Source organism: Arachis ipaensis, chromosome B03 (assembly GCF_000816755.2).
Source record: "Arachis ipaensis cultivar K30076 chromosome B03, Araip1.1, whole genome shotgun sequence".
In the NCBI taxonomy this organism is placed as follows: Eukaryota; Viridiplantae; Streptophyta; class Magnoliopsida; order Fabales; family Fabaceae; genus Arachis; species Arachis ipaensis.
This window is the reverse complement of record NC_029787.2, coordinates 34,512,451-34,534,327: the sequence shown is the minus strand read 5'-3', so window position 1 is coordinate 34,534,327 and position 21,877 is coordinate 34,512,451. Positions and strand designations below refer to the sequence as shown.

At 35.5% G+C, this 21,877-nt stretch overlaps 2 protein-coding genes across 2 annotated transcripts; one reads left to right on the top strand and one right to left on the bottom strand.

Annotated features, from left to right (window-relative positions):
* On the top strand, nucleotides 7,130–8,334 carry LOC107632928 (probable xyloglucan endotransglucosylase/hydrolase protein 26). The gene is made up of 4 exons (XM_016336571.1): nucleotides 7,130–7,301; nucleotides 7,448–7,548; nucleotides 7,647–7,840; nucleotides 7,926–8,334. The coding sequence occupies exons 1-4, from the start codon at nucleotides 7,130–7,132 to the stop codon at nucleotides 8,332–8,334; spliced, it is 876 nt and encodes a 291-aa protein (XP_016192057.1).
* Nucleotides 7,524–9,208, bottom strand: LOC107630267 (transmembrane protein 234 homolog). Its single transcript, XM_016333364.2, has one exon. The coding sequence runs from the start codon at nucleotides 9,083–9,085 to the stop codon at nucleotides 8,675–8,677; it is 411 nt and encodes a 136-aa protein (XP_016188850.1). The 5' UTR covers nucleotides 9,086–9,208; the 3' UTR covers nucleotides 7,524–8,674.

Below are 21,877 nucleotides of genomic sequence, written 5' to 3'. Positions count from 1 at the left end.
TGGTCCAAGTCGATGGAACACTTATATGGTAAATCAAAACATAGTGTCAACAGAAGATGATGTGCTCACATCAACAAATTGTCATGAAACATTAGGTGTGGCGTCCCTCCAGTCGTTTGCAACCTGTCTTTGAAGTTTGCCACTATATACAGAAGCTCTTGAAGCATGCGGTCGAGGATACTGCTGAGGTCCACGTTGATGGTGATGGTCATGGTTCTAAAAATTGGTTCCGCCGTAAACCAATTCCCTTTGCAGTTCGGCTCAACATATAAAACCGTCAATTACAAAATTGGTAAAAAATAGCTGACCCAGCCAGTCGAACCGAAATGACCCGAACAATTCTATTGAAACGACGTCATTTTATGCTTTCTTAAAAAAAAAAGCCTTATCCTTCCCCATTTCCCTTTCTCCTCATTCAGATATATCCCCTGTCCCAAAAAAAAACCCTAGGTTACTCCCTCTCTGCCGCAAAGGTCTCACTTAACACCGCCGTCCGTTCACTCAAACACCACAGTGTCTTCGTCCGGTCATCGGCAACTCTGACTTTTCCTCATTCAACAATCAATGCGTCTTCTTTGAGCTCGCCGTTAGTCACTGGTCTTCATCTGCTCAGCCTATCTTCCTCCGCCGTCCATCACGCTCAGGCACAACAGTCCTAGTCTGTAAGTCGTGGTCAAAGTCTCCAACCCTTCTCCTCATTCACCAAGCGCAACTTCTTCCTCAAGCACACCATCTGTCGTCGGCTCTTTATTTCCTCAACCGCGCTTTTGCCGCTATCCGTCGTCCTACTCATCGCTAAGTTTCTGTCTCTGCTGTGCATCTTCCCCTCTGCTCAGACTTCTCAAAACGAAGTCAATGGCTTCATTTTTTTTAATTTTTTTCTCTATTCTTCGTTCTTTGCTCAGAACATTGATTCAATGATTTTTTTTTTTAGGATTCTGCTAGAACAATGATTTTTTTTTTTGGATTCTAGTCTTCATTTTCTCTATTCTCTATTCTTCATTGATTTTTAAATTTGAATCATTGAATGATTAGCTGTATTCCTATGCTGTATTGTATTCTATTTTCTTGATTCTGATTAATTGAATATTTGAATGATTAGTTGATTTTTTAGTTCATTGAAATTAATCTTCGTTAAAATTGTGTTGATTTAATTGATTTCGTTCACTAGTTAACCTTGTAATCTTTATTAAAAAATTAAAACTTTGCTAAAAATTTGTTAAAACTCTGTTTATATTAATTGTTTTAGGCACAGTTATCAGAACCGGAATAGATCGGCCGGTTCAACTGAAAAACCGGTGGTCTGACCTGTTCGGTTAGCAAAACAGACTGGACGTGTAATTGAACCAGTCAACGGTGGTCAAACCCGTTGAAAACCGGCCAGTTCGAGCTTCAGATCGCATTGAACCCACGCGGGTCCACGATACACCCGCGCGCCGCCGAACCACCTTAGGAGCACCCGTGAAATACAACTCTAAAAACGTTGCCAGTCAGGTTCAAACACGGAGCATATTGCTTGCTGCGCCTCCCCCTTGCCATTGTGCCATTTTGATTTTCAATAATATATGTTACAAAATATATATATAATAAACTATGAATGAATTTGTTTTTTTTTTTTTTATCCTTTTAAGCATGGATTGACATAGATACTAAACAAGTAACAACATATGAAATACAAACATATTGATATATTGATTGATTGTGTTATCTTTTGTTTTCTCTCGCTCATTTACATTGAGAAAATATTTTGTATTAGTGACTAATTTATTATCTCTTTTTGCACTATAAATTATATCTAAGAATTAATATTTGATTGTTATTAATATATTTTTAAAAATATGCATTTAACTTTTAATTTTATTTTTTTTATTTAATTATGACCAGGTCAACCGAGTAAATCAGTGACTCACCGATTGAACCAGTAAATACGACCGGGTTAATTACCGATTCGATTATGATAACTATGATTTTAGGATTATAGTCTTCATTTTCTCTATCATATGTTCTTCATTGATTTTTAAATTTGAATCATTGAATGTTAGCTGTGTTTCTATGCTGTATTGTACTCTATTTTCTTGATTTTGATTGATAGAATATTTGAATGATTAGTTGATTTTTTTTAGTTCACTTGTGCTAATTTAGGTGATTTAGTTCACTTTTTAACCTTGTAATCTTTATTAAAAATTTAAAATTATGATAAAAATTTTGTTAAAACTCAATTTATATTAATTTTTTTTTTTTTGAGATTCTAGTCTTCGTTTTCTCTGTTCTATGTTCTTCATTGATCTTTAAATTTGAATCATTGAATGGTTAATTGTGTTTCTATATTATATTGTACTCTATTTTCCTATTCTTAATTGATTGAATCATTGAATGATTAGTTGACTTTTTAGTTCATTGATTAATCTTTGGTAAAACTGTACTGATTTAGTTGATTTAGTTCACTAGTTAACCTTGTTAATATTTATTAAAAAATTAAAATTATGCTAAAAATTTTGTTAAAACTATGTTTATTTATGTTTTATTTATTATTTTATTATAAAATAATTATTTCGGTTGAACCGGTTAGACCAATAAACTAGTACCTAAAACGGTTCGATGACTGGTCCAATTTTCAGAACCTTGGTGATGGTAGTCAGACAGCATAAACTCTCACATCGATTGATTGGGGGAATAGCAGTAAAATGTTGCCGCACCTCGGGAACTTGATCAAGTCTTGGGTCGTGCAAGCGAACCTGTGTGGCCAAAAATACATGTGGTTAGTGGCAACGATACCAATCTATATATACGTTAGAAGGTCTGTAGTTGGGAGTAGGATCTCCAACCATCGATCTTCGCATGTCCCAAGCCGTAATCCAAACAGAATGAATGTCAATCCAATTCTCATAGTTATGACCGCTTAAGTCTCTATTGTGTCTAGTTTTGAGATCCATATGGTCTTCAGGCTCTTGTTGAGACCAACCAAATTGAGCATCACCCGGTCAGCGGGATGTCACTCAATAATTTCAAAGCAAATTACTGGACAATGAAAAGCACGACCCCTCTCAATGTCAGGCTTGATATCTGGCAGAATTTGCATCGCCAAATACGCATCTTGGTAAGGTCGCCATTTGAACAGTTATATTAAAACAACACCAAATTACATAACACCATATATCTCACAACATATAATAAAGTAAATTAACTTTTAATTTTACCTCATTCATGGGCATGTGGTCTACACGAGTCCTAATTGCAACTACTGATGGAATTTCTAGCGTCGAGGATGCTCCCATCCTCCCCAACTATGTAAAATATGTAAATTCGACATTTCAATATGGAAATATAATTTAAAAAGATAAATAATATTACTATGATACAAACCTTCGTGCTAATGGGAATGAGACAAGCAAATGAGGCACTAGACATATCCACGGAAGCCTAAGCCATGCCCATGATTGTAGCAAAATAGTGCAACCATTGATTTGATCTATCGCCACACTTTATAAGCGTGACAAAAAAAAGTGTGGCCAAATTTTAAATCAGTGGCCACCCTCGTAAAAGCATGCCGATTTCTTTCTATGGCCACACTTTTCAAGCATAGCAATAAAAAAGCGTGGCCAAATTTCAAATAAGTGGCCACCCTCATAAAAGCGTGCCGATTTCTAAAAGCGTGGAAAAAAACGTGGCCAAATCACAAATCAGTGGCCACCCTCGCAAAAGCATGCCCATTGACCACTTTTGGGCACGCTTTAAAAGCGTGACAAGAAAAAAGTGTGACGACAGGCCTTTTTTCTTGTAGTGCGTGAAGCTCGACATAATCCCCAATATAAATCGGCAAGGCATGCAAATCTCCAACTTAAATTCCCATAGTAGTCCAAATCTACTACTAGTGGAAGATACTTTTCATGTACTAAGTTTTCTGACTTGTCTGGTAATAAACGAACACCCAACATCAGTAGTATATAAACTCAAGACTTTTGCTCTATGGTAACACACTACCCATAAAAATGCCGGAGGGATGTGAATTTTATTTTGTGACCAAAAAAATTCAAATCTTCAATTTCAACTCCAAAATTATGATAGCACAATTGTTTAAACTTATCAACATTTAAACCAATAACTCTACAGATAACTTCTCCATTTATTCATAGACTAAAGTGTACCACAACATCTTCTAATGTTACAGTATACTCTCCATAAAAAATAGAATGTGTGACACTCAGGTCTTCATCTCTCGACCAGTGAAGCAATAAGAGCGTAATCTATGTTATAGTCTGAAATGTTGACAGCGTACAACATTTTTGCTCTTGTCAATTGAAAATATACCTCTTGATCTAAATCTAATTTGATATGACTAATGTGAGGCCTAAGATCTCTTGACTCCTGTAATATTTATCAAAACACAATATGAATACAATTTATTTTATTTTAAAAGAATATTAGTATATTTGAAATATTTAATATGTTAAATATATATTATTTATTTAATATATTTAAATACAAAATATTATTTTTAAATAAGTAGCATAAAAGTTAATTAAAATACACGATGAAAATCGGTATAAAATTGATAATAATTAATAACAAGCACCATACCTTCTCAATACATATGGAAAATAAATGTAAATCCATATAAAGAATTCCCCAAAAAAAATTTGGCAACAAAGGTTTCAAACAAAGCTAATAATCGGCCAACCAGTTATTTGTATCATATGTAAGCTATATATTTAAATTAAATAACAAATATAAAATATTACTTACTTCAACTCCACACACTTGTTTAACAATATGTTATTCTACTTCTATCGTTATATCATGTTTATTGCGATATGGAAGGGGCATTATTTAAATTTATTTACACCAAAAAATATACTTAATATAAAATTAAGGAAAAATTTCACTCCCTTCTCTTGCAAGATGTTAAAATGACACTCCCCTCCCCTCTATTTTATAAATGTACATTCCCCTCCCTTCTAATTTTTAAAAAACCTCCTCTTTAGTCCATTTTAAATTTTTTGTGTTAACTAATGTTAACTTTATCCATTTGAAAGAAGAACCTACGAGCGCAAATTTCAAAGCCTTAGTTACACTATCCATTGAACTGAAGATGAAGAAGAACCTACGAGCGCAAATTTAAAAGAAGAAGGAGGAGGAGGAGGAAGAGGAGGAGAAATACTATTCTTGTTGATTGAAAGTTGATCACTATTTATTCACCACATGTATATTGTTCGGTTCGGTAACCTTTCTGATTTCGGTTCACCAAATGAATGTTGTTCGGTTCGGTGGCCTCCTTTTACTTTGTTCAATGTTTAAGATTATTGTGATAGCATGCAGCAATCATTCCCTAGCTGTCTCAACGTAATAACCTCATTCAACTGATTTGAAGTTGAATCATTCATTATTTTCATTCAGAAGTGTAGATCGAAGAAGAAAACGAAGAAGAAGAAGAACGACAGAGCTTATTACGTTTAATTCAATGCAGATCAATAATGAAGAATGCGAGCAGAGAAGAAAAACGCGAACAGAGGAAAACAACGAATTTTATTAGGTAGAAGAAATACTATTCTTGTTGATTGAAAGTTGATCACCATTTATTCACCACATGTACATTGTTTGGTTCAGTGGCCTTTGTGATTTCGGTTCACCAAATAAATGTTGTTCGGTTCGATGGCCTCCTTTTACTTTGTTCAATGTTTAAGATTATTGTGATAGCATGCAGCAATCATTCCCTAGCTGTCTCAACGTAATAACCTCATTCAACTGATTTGAAGTTGAATCATTCATTGTTTGCATTCAGAAGTGTAGATCGAAGAAAAAAACGAAGAAGAAGAAGAACGACAGAGCTTATCACATTGAATTCAATACAGATCAATAATGAAGAATGCAAGTAGAGAAAGAAAACGCGAACAGAGGAGAAGGACGAATTTTATTAGGTTGAAGAAGAAGAAGAAGAACAAGAACAGAGAACAAGAAGAAGAACAAAAATGCGATACGTTATATGAGGCGCATGTATAACAAATGACTGTAGGTGAGGAAACGCGTGTGTAGAGAAAGTTACTTAGATAATATATATAATTTTTTACATAAATGTAGAACTTTTCCCTTTTAAATTAGTGTAAACCTAACCTAATTCGTCATTTTTATATATTCTCAACTTATCAATACGTTATTCTTGGTAGTTTAGTTATAATTTTAACATTAAGCAATTGAAATTCCTATTCATTTTACATATAATTCCCTATAAAATATACGAGTTAAAGCTGGCAGCCCTATCCACACATGCGGGGTAAAATTTGAATTGAGAAGTTTAAAGTTTAAACCCAAGATAGGATCAAACGGTTTAGAATACGGTTAGAATTTGAATTGAGGGATTTAAACTCGCAAATAGAATTAAGTAAAATTTAAACTATTTTATTCATTATCACTCCTAATGCAAGGTCATGTTCACAAAACCAAAGAATTCTGCAACAAAAAAATGCTAGAAAATTATTAGAATTTATTATTTTTAGCAATCACTTAATTATTACTGTTTAAAAATATAGAATAAAATATATTGTTAAATTATTAGACTAAAAAAATTAAATTAATAGTTAAATAATAACAAAAAGCCATAATTTCCAATAGTCCCTTAGTATTTCTCCTAAAACTCAGGCGTGCAAGTCAAAAGGGGTATCCAGTGTCCTTAGCATCGTGTTCCAACCTATGTGTTTTAAAGAAAAAGTTCTAAATGATGGCATCAGCTTAGTGATAATTATGCAGTATTAAAAATCATAGACAAGCTAGTGGGAATTCTACTTTGCCAGAAAACATTTTCAATTAAATACTGCTCTAAAATAAAAGGAATCAACACCGTACAATAATTCAAAAACACAACCCAATCAGGAGCCAATTCATTTATGAAACCCGACGTATGTTCTGAAAGCTCTCCGCCTCTTCGTCTCAAAAAGCAATAACTTCGGCCTGACAAATCCTATGAGCAGACCAATAATCCAATATAACTCAGACCAATTCATTCTATAATAATCACGTATAGCTCATCTTCAGAATGTCAACTATATATTGCTGGTTGTAGGTATGTAAATATATAAAGAAATACATCATCACCAATAACTAATCCAAGTTATCATATCCATAGAACACACTAAACATGGCAAAATTTGAGAAAATGTTGGTGGCTTTGTTTATATGTGTAGTCGTACTCGTTGGCAACATCGTCCAAGTGGATGGCAACTTTTCGAAGAGCATGTATCTCACATGGGGTGTTCAACATGCATCGATTATGGGCGAAGACCTTCATCTAGTGTTGGACACAACCTCAGGTGAAAATTCTATGCCTCTTTAGCATGCATTAATTAAGTATAAATTTGGATTTCACTAGACATGGGTCTCTTGGAATGAGAAAATTTGTGCGTATAATATTATCTGTTCTCAGTTTCTCCAAACACAAGTTGCTTTTTGGTATCAGGATCTGCTGCTAAATCGAAGAGATCATTCTTATTTGGAAGCATTGAAATGCTAATCAAGCTCATACCAGGCAATGCCGCAGGAATAGTAACAGCCTACTATGTAAGTCAAAGTCACATGAGCTAAAAAGGTCACAATAATCTCTTATACTTTCCACACAAAATGGATTGCTAATGCTTCTCCCAAAATATTGTGTACAGTTATCCTCCACGGGAAGTCAGCATGATGAGATAGATTTTGAGTTCTTAGGCAACATTACAGGACAACCATACACTGTCAATACCAACATATATACACAAGGAAAAGGAAACAAAGAGCAACAATTTTACCTCTGGTTTGACCCAGCTGCTGACTTTCACAACTACACCATTCACTGGAACCCCACGCAAATTGTGTAAGTTGATGATAACACAATTATTTAACTGCTATCTAAGGATGTGATGATCTTTAACTATCACTGCACTGCACTGCTATCTCAGGTGGTATGTTGATGGTCTGCCGATTCGGGTTTTTCAGAACTACGAAAATCACGGCGTTGCGTATCCAAACAAGCATGGAATGAGGGTATACAGCAGCCTATGGAATGCAGATGACTGGGCAACTAGAGGAGGGCTTGTTAAGACTGACTGGAGAGGTGCACCATTCATAGCCAGCTTTCATCATTTCAGAGCAAGGGCTTGCAAGTGGAATGGGGCAGTGAGCATCAATCACTGTGCCTCCAATGTCCCTGCAAATTGGTGGATTTCTCCCCTATACAAGCAGCTAAGTTACTCCGAAAAAGGCCAGTTGAACTGGGTCAGAAAGAATTACATGATCTACGACTACTGTGCCGATTCCAAGAGATTCAACGGCCAGTTGCCTCCAGAATGTTCTAAAACACAACTCTAACTATAAGGATCATATGCTGGTTCTTTTTTTTTTCTCAGTCATTGCCCCATTTTTTAAAGCCTCGCGAGGCTTGGTGACTCGATTCTTGCTCACCAAGAACTAATAATGCTGCTTTGTATGCTTAGTTATCTACTTAACACACAATAATTTTTCATCATCGCCAAAAGAGGACAATGCTTTGGTAATTTCCGTACTGAGAACTGAACAGGCCTAATAAACTACTGTAATTTTGAAAAAATAAAACCTAGCTCGGGACATGATTACAATTCGACGATACAACAAAACTTGAATCTGACAATGGAAGTAACAGAATGACGCATAAACAGAGATAGTTGAAAGGTTAGGAATTGATACAAAGGAAAAGGCCGGAAACGATAAAAGCGGTACCGACGGATGCGCGAAGAAGGTGGGTGCGTTCGCCGAGAAGGATGCCGAAGACGGCGGTGGCGGCGAAGGTGGTGGCGTTGGTGACAGGGACGGCGAGGGAGAGTGGGGCGTGTGAGAGGATGGCGAAGAAAGTGAGGGAGGCGGAGAGGTTGACGAGAAAGGGGATGGAGTACTGCCAGATCCATAGGAGCTTGAACCAGTTGCGGAGGGACAACAGTGCTCTCTGGTACAGCTTGGCGTTGGGATCTGCCCTTGATGTGGATTTCACAGCTTGGTCCCATAGAACGGCACCCCGGCGCATGATAGCATTTGTGGCGCCCCATACCAGACCCACTGCGATCATCTTCTCCACTTCCCCCATCATCTTCTCTGATCTCAGGCTCAGGCGCTCAGCTACCGTCCTGTCCCAAATTAACTTCCATCGCAATTTGCAGCAGCTAGTTCTTGGGCTGAGTTATTTGGGCCGCAATTTTGCGAAACTGTTTAACTCCTATATAGTAAAAAAAACAAAGCAATCATCACCTAAAATGAAAAAAAAAAAAAGGGAAGGAATTGTTATAAAATAACTAAATAAATAAATAAATAAGGAGGAGGTAACAAACATAAAGTAAAGAAATATAATTAGATAACAATATTAACCATAATTACTATCTCAATATAAAAGATATGATACTTATATATTTATATATATGTATTAACGTATGAAAGAAAGAAAGAGAGGAAGAATTTTGTATATAGACAATATAAATAGAGAGAGAATTCTTATTAATTGTAGTGTATAATCAACGAAGGCTTAACCTCCTATTTATACATGTACAAGAGTGCTCTTTTTCCTCTTTCATTAAATGTACTTTTCTTGGTAATATGGCACTTCACTATAGGAAAGTTAAGCCATCCAAGTCATAGGTGGTCAATGGTCATCCACTTCACACTTATCACAATACTCCTCCTTGGATGACCATTTAGAATTATGCTTCGTTAAAACCTTACTAAAGAAAAATCCAATGGGAAAAAACCTTAGTGAAGGAAAAAGAGTACAATATCCTTTGTGATAAGGACTTCCTCATTAAAAACCTTGTCAAGAAAAATCTAATAGGAAAAAAAACCCAACCAAGGGAAAAAGAGTACAGTCTCCCCCTCTTGCCAACATCATTTAATGTCTCGAAATTGGCGCATTCCAATCTCATGTACCAATCTTTCAAAGGAGGATTTTGGGAGTGAGTTTGTAAATAAATCTGCCAGATTATCACTTGAGCGGATCTGTTGGACATCAATTGTCCCTTGATTTTGAAGATCATTAGTGAAGAAGAATTTGGGAGAAATATGCTTTGTTCTATCACCTTTGATGCATCCGCCTTTAAGTTGAGCAATGCATGCTGTATTATCTTTAAACAGGATAGTTGGAGCTATCTTATGATCAATCAGTCCACATGATGACAGAATATATTGGATCAAACTCCTCAGCTAAAAACACTCACGACTTGCTTCATGTATCGCTAGTATTTCAGCATGATTAGAGGAGGTTGCTGCTATCGTCTATTTCGTGGACCTCCATGATATAGCTGTACCACCATATGTGAATAGGTATCCTGTCTGAGATCTCCCTTTATATGGATCAGACAAATATCCAGCATCTGCATAGCCAACTAATTGTAACTTGGATCCATAGGATAAAACAATCCCATATCAACCGTTCCATGAAGATATCGAAAGATTTGTTTGATTCCACTCCAATGTCTTCTGGTTGGAGAGGAACTATATCTTGCTAGTAAATTTACAGCAAATGATATACCGGGTTGTGTATTATTAGCAAGATACATTAGTGCTCCAATAGTACTAAGATATGGTACTTCAGGACCAAGGATATCTTCATTCTCTTCTTTAGGACGGAATTGATCCTTCTCCACATCCAAAGATCTTACGATCATTGGGATACTCAAGGGATGTGACTTATCCATATAAAATCTTTTCAAGATCTTTTCTGTGTATGTCGTTTGATGAATAAAGATCCCATTTTTTGTATGCTCGATCTGCAGGCCGAGACAAAATTTAGTCTTTCCAAGATCTTTCATCTCAAACTCTTCTTTTAGAATTTTTATAATTGTTGGAATCTCTTCAGGAGTTCCAATGATATTTAAATCATCAACGTACACAGCAATTATTATGAATCCAGATGCAGTTTTCTTTATGAAAACACACGGGCAGATATCATCATTCTTGAATCCATTTTTGGCCAGATACTCAGTAAGACAATTATACCACATTCGTCCAGATTGCTTCAGACCATACAAAGATCTTTGCAATTTGACCGAGTATAACCCTTGTGAATATTCATTGGATGATTTAGATATCTTTAATCCTTCAGGGTCTTTCATATAGATATCACGATCTAATGAGCTGTACAAGTAGGCTGTTACCACATCCATTAAATGCATATGCAGTTTATGATATGCAGATAAACTGACCAAATAATGCAATGTTATCACATCCACTACAGGGGAATACGTTTCTTCATAATCTATACCGGGCCTTTGTGAAAAACCTTGTGCCACAAGTCGGGCTTTGTAGCGCACAACTTCACTTTTTTCATTTCGTTTTCTCACAAATACCCATCGGTATCCAACGGGTTTTATATCTTCAAGTGTACGGACTACAGGTCCAAAGACTTCACGTTTTGTAAGTGAGTCTAACTCAGCCTTCACGACTTCTTTCCATTTTGGCCAATCATTTCTTTGTCGACATTCTTTGACTGATCTTGGCTCAAGATCCTTAATTTCATGCATGATATTCAATGCCACATTATATTCAAATATTTCATTGACAATTGTCTTATTTCGGTCCAATTTCTCTCCTGTAAAGACTTAATTTATCGAGATCTCGTTATTTTCGTAATTTTCATGTACCTGAACGTCTTCTGGCATTATATCAGAATTTTGGACAACTGCAGGTGTCTTTACTATGTTTTTTTCAATAGGAATCGTATTTCCTCTTTTCTCTTTCGAGGATTTTTGTCTTTGGAACCGACAGGCCTGCCACGCTTCTGGTGTGTATTTGATTCGGTGGCAATTTGTCCAACTGGAACATCAATTTGAATTAGGGCATTTTTCGCTGGTATATACGACTTGGTTATCCTCTTTGTATCGGAAAATGCATCAGGCAATTCATTTTCTATTCTTTGCAAATGTATAATCTTTTGAACTTCTAGTTCACATTGCCTTGATCGAGGATCTAAATGCATCAACGATGATGCATTTCAATTAAGTTCCTTTTCAGGAAGCTTATTCTCTCCCCCTAATGTTGGAAATTTTGATTCATCAAAATGACAATCCGCAAACCGGGCTTTAAATACATCTCCAGTTTGTATCTCAAGATACCTCACTATAGAGGGAGAGTCATATCCAACATATATCCCCAATTTTCTTTGGGGTCCCATTTTGGTGCGATTAGGTGGTGCAATGGGAACATATATCGCACACCCAAATATTCTTAAATGGGAAACATTTGGCTGCTGGCCAAAAGCTAATTGCATAGGAGAGAACTGATGGTAACTCGTTGGCCTCAAACGAATAAGTGTTGCGGCATGTAAAATAGCATGCCCCCAAACTGAGGTTGGGAGAGTTGTTCTCATAAGTAAGGGTCTAGCAATTAATTGGAGGCGTTTAATAAGTGATTCTGCTAACCCATTTTGTGTGTGAACATAAGCTACTGGATGTTCAACACTTATTCTATTGATCATACAATAAGCATCAAAATTTTGGGAAGTAAATTCACCAGCATTATCAAGACGAATTGCTTTGATTGGATTTTTTGGAAATTGTACTTTTAATCGAATAATTTGAGCCAGTAATTCGCAAACGCCAGGTTGCGAGAAGACAATAAGCACACATGTGACCATCTCGAAGATGCGTTTAGCAGGACCATAAAATATCTAAAAGATCCACATGGTGGATGAATAGGTCTACATATATCACCTTGAATCCTTTCTAGGAATTCAGGGGACTCAAATCCAATCTTTACTGGTGATGGCCTTAAAATTAACTTTCCTTGAGAACATGCAGCACAACAAAATTCACTAGATTTAAGAATCTTCTGGTTCTTTAGTGAATGTCCATGAGAGTTTTCAATAATTCTCCTCATCAAGGTTGTTCCCGAATGACCCAATCGGTCGTGCCAAGTTATGAATTCATTTGGGCTAGTAAACTTCTGGTTTACAGTGGCATGTGATTCAATTGCACTAATCTTGGTATAATATAACCCAGATGAAAGTGAGGAAAACTTTTCTAACATAACCTTTTTATTTAAATCATGAGTTGTGATACATAAATACTCATGATTTCCCTCATTCACTGTTTCAATATGATATCCATTTCGGCGAATATCTTTAAAACTCAACAAGTTCCTTAGAGACTTGGTAGATAATAGTGCATTATTTATTACAAATTTTGTTTCTCCAGGAAACAAAATTATAGCTCTTCCGGAGCCTTCTATCACATTGTCCGAGCCAATAATAGTATTAATATACTCTTCTTTTGGCACAAGATGGGTAAAATATATATCACTTTTAAGAATAGTGTGCGAACTTGCACTATCCGCCAGGCAAATATCTTCAGAATATGTCCTTTCTATTTTTCTTCAAAGACAAATGATAATAATAATAAAATGAGTAGAAGTACATGCACAGTAAAATTATTCACATGACTACTTAACAAACACATACACATATCAAACTATTCCATCATTGATCAAATAGCCAATATTTTCTTCAGAATACTTAAAGAAATTAGATACATCATAATGAGTGGTGAAATTTTTATAATTTGAAACAAAATTTGTTTCCTTTTCTTTGTCATCCTTTTTCAAGGATGCTTAATAAAGATCAACAAGGTGCCTTGGGATACGACAGGTACGTGACCAATGGCCCTTTCCACCACAACGGAAGTATTTATCTTCAATTGATTTACTTTGCCCAGTGTTTCTTTCTTTATCCCACTTCTGGTGAGATCCTTTCTTATGAACATAATTTCTTTTGCTTCCATAATTTTTCTTGTTATCAAAATCTTGTCATTTACCTCTTTTGGGGTTATAATTTGCTGCATTTGCTTCAGGAATGGGGCGACGCCAGCTGGGCGCACTTCATGATTTCTCAAAAGTAAATCATTGTTGCATTCAGCAACAAAAAGGCAAAAAATTAACTCAGAATATTTCTAAATTCTTTTTCTCGATACTACTGCTGCAGGAGCACATTCGAGGTATGAAAGGTCGAGAAAATTTTCTCTAACATATCGGGCTTGAGGAAGTATCACCGTCTTTTGATGATTGTACCTTTCTTCAAGGCCTTTTCACAGATCTACAGGATCTTTTAATGTGGGATATTCATTTTTCAATCATACTTCAAGATGATGACGAAGGAAAATCATGGATTTAGCTTTATCCTTTTGGAATGTATTATTTTCAGCCTTAATGGTATCTCCAAGATCCATTGAATCAAGATGGATTTTAGCATCTAGTATCCATGATAAATAATTATTTTCAAATATATTAAGAGCATTAAATTCAAGATGAAAGAGCTTCGACATAATGAAAATTTGTTACCTGGAGTCTTCCTAAAATTTCATTAGAGCTTCGTGCTGATAACGTGTTATAAAATAACTAAATAAATAAATAAGAAAGAGGTAATAAACATAAAGTAAAAAAATATAATTAGATAACAATATTAACCACAATTACTATCTCAATATAAAAGATATGATACTTATATATTTATATATATGTATTAACGTATGAAAGAAAGAAAGAGAGAAAGAATTTTGTATATAGACAATATAAATAGAGAGAGAATTCTTATTGATTGTAGTGTGTAATCAACGGAGGCTTAACCTCCTATTTATACATGTACAAGAGTCCTATTTTTCCTCTTTCATTAAATGTACTTTTCTTGGTAATATGGCACTTCACTATAGGAAAGTTAAGTCATCCAAGTCATAGGTGGTCAATGGTCATCCACTTCACACTTATCACAATACTCCTCCTAGGATGACCATTTAGGATTATGCCTCGTTAAAACCTTACTAAAGAAAAACCCAATGTGAAAAAACCTTAGTGAAGGAAAAAGAGTACAATATCCTTTGTGATAGGGACTGCCTCATTAAAAACCTTGTCAAGAAAAAACCAATAGGAAAAAAAACCTGACCAAGGAAAAAAGAGTACAGTCTCCCCCTCTTGCCAACATCATTTAATGTCTCGAAATCGGCGCATTCCAATCTCATGTACCAATCTTTCAAAGGAGGATTTTGGGAGTGACTTTGTAAATAAATCTGTCAGATTATCACTTGAGCGGATCTGTTGGACATCAATTATCCCTTGATTTTGAAGATCATGAGTGAAGAAGAATTTGGGAGAAATATGCTTTGTTCTATCACCTTTGATGTATCCGCCTTTAAGTTGAGCAATGCATGCTGTATTATCTTCAAACAGGATAGTTGGAGCTATCTTATGATCAATCAGTCCACATGATGACAGAATATATTGGATCAAACTCCTCATCCAAAAACACTCGCGACTTGCTTCATGTATTGCTAGTATTTCAGCATGATTAGAGGAGGTTGATGCTATCGTCTGTTTCGTGGACCTCCATGATATAGCTGTACCACCATATGTGAATAGGTATCCTGTTTGAGATCTCCCTTTATATGGATCAGACAAATATCCAGCATCTGTATAGCCAACTAATTGTGACTTGGATCCATAGGGATAAAACAATCCCATATCAACCGTTCCATGAAGATATCGAAAGATTTGTTTGATTCCACTCCAATGTCTTCTGGTTGGAGAGGAACTATATCTTGCTAGTAAATTTACAGTAAATGATATATCGGGTTGTGTATTATTGGCAAGATACATTAGTGCTCCAATAGCACTAAGATATGGTACTTCAGGACCAAGGATATCTTCATTCTCTTCTTTAGGACGGAATTGATCCTTCTCCACATCCAAAGATCTTACGATCATTGGAGTACTCAAGGGATGTGACTTATCCATATAAAATCTTTTCAAGATGTTTTCTATGTATATCGTTTGATGAATAAAGATCCCATTTTTTGTATGCTCGATCTGCAGGCCGAGACAAAATTTAGTCTTTCCAAGATCTTTCATCTAAAAATCTTCTTTTAGAGTTTTTATAATTGTTGGAATCTCTTCAGGAGTTCCAACGATATTTAAATCATCAACGTACACAGCAATTATTATGAATCCAGATGCAATTTTCTTTATGAAAACACACGGGCAGATATCATCATTCTTGAATCCATTTTTGGCCAGATACTTAGTAAGACGATTATACCACATTCGTCCAGATTGTTTCAGACCATATAAAGATCTTTGCAATTTGACTGAGTATAACCCTTGTGAATATTCATTGGATGGTTTAGATATCTTTAATCCTTCAGGGACTTTCATATAGATATCACGATCTAATGAGTCATACAAATAGGCTGTTGCCACATCCATTAAATGCATATGCAGTTTATGATATGCAAATAAACTGACCAAATAACGCAATGATATCACATTCACTACAGGGGAATACGTTTCTTCATAATTTATACCGGGCCTTTGTGAAAAACCTTGTGCCACAAGTCGGGCTTTGTAGCGCACAACTTCACTTTTTCATTTCGTTTTCTCACAAATACCCATCGGTATCCAACGGGTTTTACATCTTCAGGTGTACGGACTACAGGTCCAAAGACTTCACGTTTTGCAAGTGAGTCTAACTCAGCCTTCATGGCTTCTTTCCATTTTGGCCAATCATTTCTTTGTCGACATTCTTTGATTGATCTTGGCTCAAGATCCTTACTTTCATGCATGATATTCAATGCCACATTATATGCAAATATTTCATTGATAATTGTCTTATTTCGGTCACATTTCTCTCCTGTAAAGACATAATTTATCGAGATCTCGTCATTTTCGCAATTTTCAGGTACCTGAATGTCTTCTGATGTTATATCAGAATATTGGACAACTGCAGGTGTCTTTACTATGTCTTTTTCAACAGGAATCGTATTTCCTCTTTTCTCTTTCGAGGATTTTTGTCTTTGGAACCGACAGGCCTGCCACGCTTCTGGTGTGTATTTGCTTCGGTGGAAATTTGTCCAACTGGAACATCAATTTGAATTAGGGCATTTTTCGCTGGTATATACGACTTGGTTATCCTCTTTGTATTGGAAAATGCATCAGGCAATTCATTTGCTATTCTTTGCAAATGTATAATCTTTTGAACTTCTAGTTCACATTGCTTTGATCGAGGATCTAAATGCATCAACGATGATGCATTTCAATTAAGTTCCTTTTCAGGAAGCTTATTCTCTCCCCCTAATGTTGGAAATTTTGATTCATCAAAATGACAATCCGCAAACTGGGCTTTAAATACATCTCCAGTTTGTATCTCAAGATACCTCACTATAGAGGGAGAGTCATATCCAACATATATCCCCAATTTTCTTTGGGGTCCCATTTTGGTGCGATTAGGTGGTGCAATGGGAACATATATCGCACATCCAAATATTCTTAAATGGGAAACATTTGGCTGCTGGCCAAAAGCTAATTGCATAGGAGAGAATTGATGGTAACTCGTTGGCCTCAAACGAATAAGTGCTGCGGCATGTAAAATAGCATGCCCTCAAACCGAGGTTGGGAGAGTTGTTCTCATAAGTAAGGGTCTAGCAATTAATTGGAGGCATTTAATAAGTGATTCTGCTAACCCATTTTGTGTGTGAACATAAGCTACTGGATGTTCAACACTTATTCCATTGGTCATACAATAAGCATCAAAAGTTTGGGAAGTAAATTCACCAGCATTATCAAGACGAATTGCTTTGATTGAATTTTTTGGAAATTGTACTTTTAATCGAATAATTTGAGCCAGTAATCTCGCAAACGCCAGGTTGTGAGAAGATAATAAGCACACATGTGACCATCTCGAAGATGCGTCTATTAGGACTATAAAATATCTAAAAGATCCACATGGTGGATGAATAGGTCCACATATATCACCTTTAATCCTTTGTAGGAATTCAGGGGACTCAAATCCAATCTTTACTGGTGATGGCCTTAAAATTAACTTCCCTTGAGAACATGCAGCACAACAAAATTCACTAGATTTAAGAATCTTCTGGTTCTTTAGTGAATGTCCATGAGAGTTTTCAATAATTCTCCTCATCAAGGTTGTTCCCGGATGACCCAATCGGTCGTGCCAAGTTATGAATTCATTTGGACTAGTAAACTTCTGGTTTACAGTGGCATGTGATTCAATTGCACTAATCTTGGTATAATATAACCCAGATGAAAGTAAGGGTAACTTTTCTAATATAACCTTTTTATTTAAATCATGAGTTGTGATATATAAATACTCATGATTTTCCTCATTCATTGTTTCAATATGATATCCATTTCGGCGAATATCTTTAAAACTCAACAAGTTCCTTAGAGACTTGGTAGATAATAGTGCATTATTTATTACAAATTTTGTTTCTCCAGAAAATAAAATTATAGCTCTTCCGGAGCCTTCTATCACATTGTCCGAGCCAATAATAGTATTAACATACTCTTCTTTTGGCACAAGATGGGTAAAATATATATCACTTTTAAGAATAGTATGCGAACTTGCACTATCTGCAAGGCAAATATCTTCATATATGTCCTTGCCATTTTTCTTCAAAGACAAATGATAATAAAAATAATAAAATGAGTAGAAGTACATGCACAGTAAAATTATTCACATGAATACTTAAAAAACACATACACATATCAAACTATTCCATCATTAGTCAAATAGCCAATATTTTCTTCAGAATCCTTAAAGAAATTAGATACATCATAATGAGTGGTGGAATTTTGATAATTTGAAACAAAATTTGTTTCCTTTTCTTTGTCATCCTTTTTCAAGGATGCTTAATAAAGATCAACAAGGTGCCTTGGGATACGACAGGTACGTGACCAATGGCCCTTTCCACCACAACGGAAGCATTTATCCTCAATTGATTTACTTTGCCCAGTGTTTCTTTCTTTATCCCACTTCTGGTGAGATCCTTTCTTATGAACATAATTTCTTTTCCTTCCATAATTTTTTTGTTATCAAAACCTTGCCATTTACCTCTTTTGGGGTTATAATTTGCCGCATTTGCTTCAAGAATGGGGCGACGCCAGCTGGGCGCACTTCATGATTTCTCAAAAGTAACTCATTGTTGCGTTCAGCAACAAAAAGGCAAAAAATTAACTCATGATATTTTTAAATTCTTTTTCTTGATACTGCTGCTGCAGGAGCACATTCGAGGTATGGAAGGTCGAGAAAATTTTTCCTAACATATCGGGCTTGAGGAAGTATCACCGTCTTTTGATGATTGTACCTTTCTTCAAGGCCTTTTCACATATCTGCAGGATCTTTTAATGTGGGATATTCATTTTTTAATCATACTTCAAGATGATAACGAAGGAAAATCATGGATTTAGCTTTATCCTTCTGGGATGTATTATTCTCAGCCTTAATGGTATCTCCAGGATCCATTGAATTAAGATGGATTTTAGCATCTCGTATCCATGATAAATAATTATTTTCAAATATATTAAGAGCATTAAATTCAAGATGAAAGAGCTTCGACATAATGAAAATTTGTTACCTGGAGTCTTCCTAAAATTTCGGTAGAGTTTCGTGTTGATAACGCGTTATAAAATAACTAAATAAATAAATAAATAAGGAAGAGGTAACAAATATAAAGTAAAGAAATATAATTAGATAACAATATTAACCACAATTACTATCTCAATATAAAAGATATGATACTTATATATTTATATATATGTATTAACGTATGAAAGAAAGAAAGAGAGGAAGAATTTTGTAGATAGACAATATAAATAGAGAGAGAGAGAATTCTTATTGATTGTAGTGTGTAATCAACGGAGGCTTAACCTCCTATTTATACCTGTACAAGAGTCCTCTTTTTCCTCTTTCATTAAATGTACTTTTCTTTGTAATATGGCACTTCACTATAGGAAAGTTAAGCCATCCAAGTCATAGGTGGTCAATAGTCATCCACTTCACACTTATCACAATAGGAATCCATATATAGACAAATAGAATAATTATCCAAATCAACCTCTTATATTTTTTAAATTGGACACTTTAGACCTTCAAATTTTAAAATATACAAAACTGTTGTGATAAGAATGGGTGGATGCCTATTTAATGAATTGTGACTTCCTTCACAATCTTGGGCTGCCAACCTTTTCGATACAGAATTTGGTTTTATTCAAGGTTCTAAGAACCGGACCGATCATCGAACCGTCTAGTTACTGGTTCATTGGTTTATTGGTCCAACCGGTCTAACCGTGGTTCAACCGAAAAAACTATTTTAAAATAAAATAATAAATAAATTATAAATAAACATCCTAAAATATAACTCATCCTATTTTTTGTCTCATGACAACACTATCATTCAGACAACATAATCATTGAATACAATGCAAAGCTACTTATTCATTGAGATCTCACATTATACAAACAACTTTCACGACTTAAGTTCACATTTTCAGCAAACAATTGTAACCAATGTTATTTTTTCTTTTACGATGATATGTACAAAACTACAAATCACATATAGTACAAAACTACAAACTAACTGGAAATAGATATGAGCTTAGATGCATGATTATGTAGTGTAGTGAGGTGAATTTTTGGCTCTGTTGTTAACATGAGATTATACAATGCTCCCCCTGTGAATTTGTCTCCAAGAAACATTATAATATTCATGAATTCACAAAATGTTTACTCTAGGAACCAGAGAGCATACATACTGGACTAGGCAAGTAATGCTTAACTACATTGAATAAATTTGCATGGCCTTGACATGACTTTGACTAATAACACAGATACAAATATGCATTGAAATAACCCCAATCATAAACACCATTACCAAATTAAATAAAAAATCAACCAAAAATCACCTTGCAAATCAAAAACTCAATCTCTTGAACTCAATAATTACATCCGATATCCAACTAAATAATTGCATCACAGTTATCATAAACTGATTTCAAAGCCTAGAAGCAGAGTGAAATTAAAAACATGAAGCATATAATAAATCAAAAGATCACCAATAGCAAGTTTTTTAATAAGAACAGAAGTTAAGAACAATGAAAAATGAAAAAAGATTCAACAATTTTCAACCCAATTTTAATAAAGCTCATCACAATGATTAACAACAACAAAAAGTACTGACGGAACAGTGAATCAGTAACAGGCAGTGCAAATTTAAAATTTAAAATTTATCAATTTAAAATTTATCATCAAATACAATCAGTGAGCAAAGCCAATCAACCAAGCACTAACTAAGTATTCTGTTCTGACTCTGTGACTAAGAAGCAACAAATTCAGCCACAAATTCAAGTTATAGCAACAAATTTAACAAATCCAAGTAAAGTCCCAATTTACAGTAACATTTAGATTAGCAACAAGGCAAATTTGATTAGCAATTCAGCAATAATTAGTGAGCAAAGCCAATCAACAAAGCACTAACTAAGTATTCTGTTCTGATTCTGTGACTAGGAAGCAACAAATTCAGCCACAAATTCAAGTTACAGCAACAAATTTAACAAATACAAGTAAAGTCCCAATTTATAGTAACATTTAGATTAGCAACAAGGCAAATTTGATTAGCAATTCAGCAACATGCAAATATACAGGGAGAAGGGAAATCTGAAAAAGAGAGAACAGGGAAGGATGGTGTAGGGACTCACCAACGGTCGACGGCGAGTCGGCGACCACCCCACGGAAGGCGACGAAGCAAGAGACAACCCCACGAGTTACTTCTACCGCCGGCAACGAGACAGACGAACCACGAGATGCCAGTGACTGAGACAAGACTCGAGTGAGACTGGGAGGCAGAATCGAGCAGAGACAACCACAGACGACGAGCAGCAACCAACACGCACAGCTCGAGCACTCACTGGCGGAGGGAGGCGCAAGAAGCCGAGCACAGAGGAGAACGGCGAGATGCGAGCACCCAACGTGGAGGATCTGGCGAGAGGCCCAAGAGCACGAAGACAGAAGTTCTTGAATGCGATGGACGGCGGCAGCAGTCTCTCACTCCGACAGACGGCG

Excerpts from the sequence above, each read along its gene's own strand:
- LOC107632928 (XM_016336571.1), top strand. The coding sequence starts at position 7,130 with ATGGCAAAATTTGAGAAAATGTTGGTGGCTTTGTTTATATGTGTAGTC. Across the intron at positions 7,549-7,646 it reads GAATAGTAACAGCCTACTAT|TTATCCTCCACGGGAAGTCA; the intron begins GTAAGTCAAAGT and ends TATTGTGTACAG. Across the intron at positions 7,841-7,925 it reads TGGAACCCCACGCAAATTGT|GTGGTATGTTGATGGTCTGC; the intron begins GTAAGTTGATGA and ends CTGCTATCTCAG.
- LOC107630267 (XM_016333364.2), bottom strand. The coding sequence starts at position 9,085 with ATGATGGGGGAAGTGGAGAAGATGATCGCAGTGGGTCTGGTATGGGGC.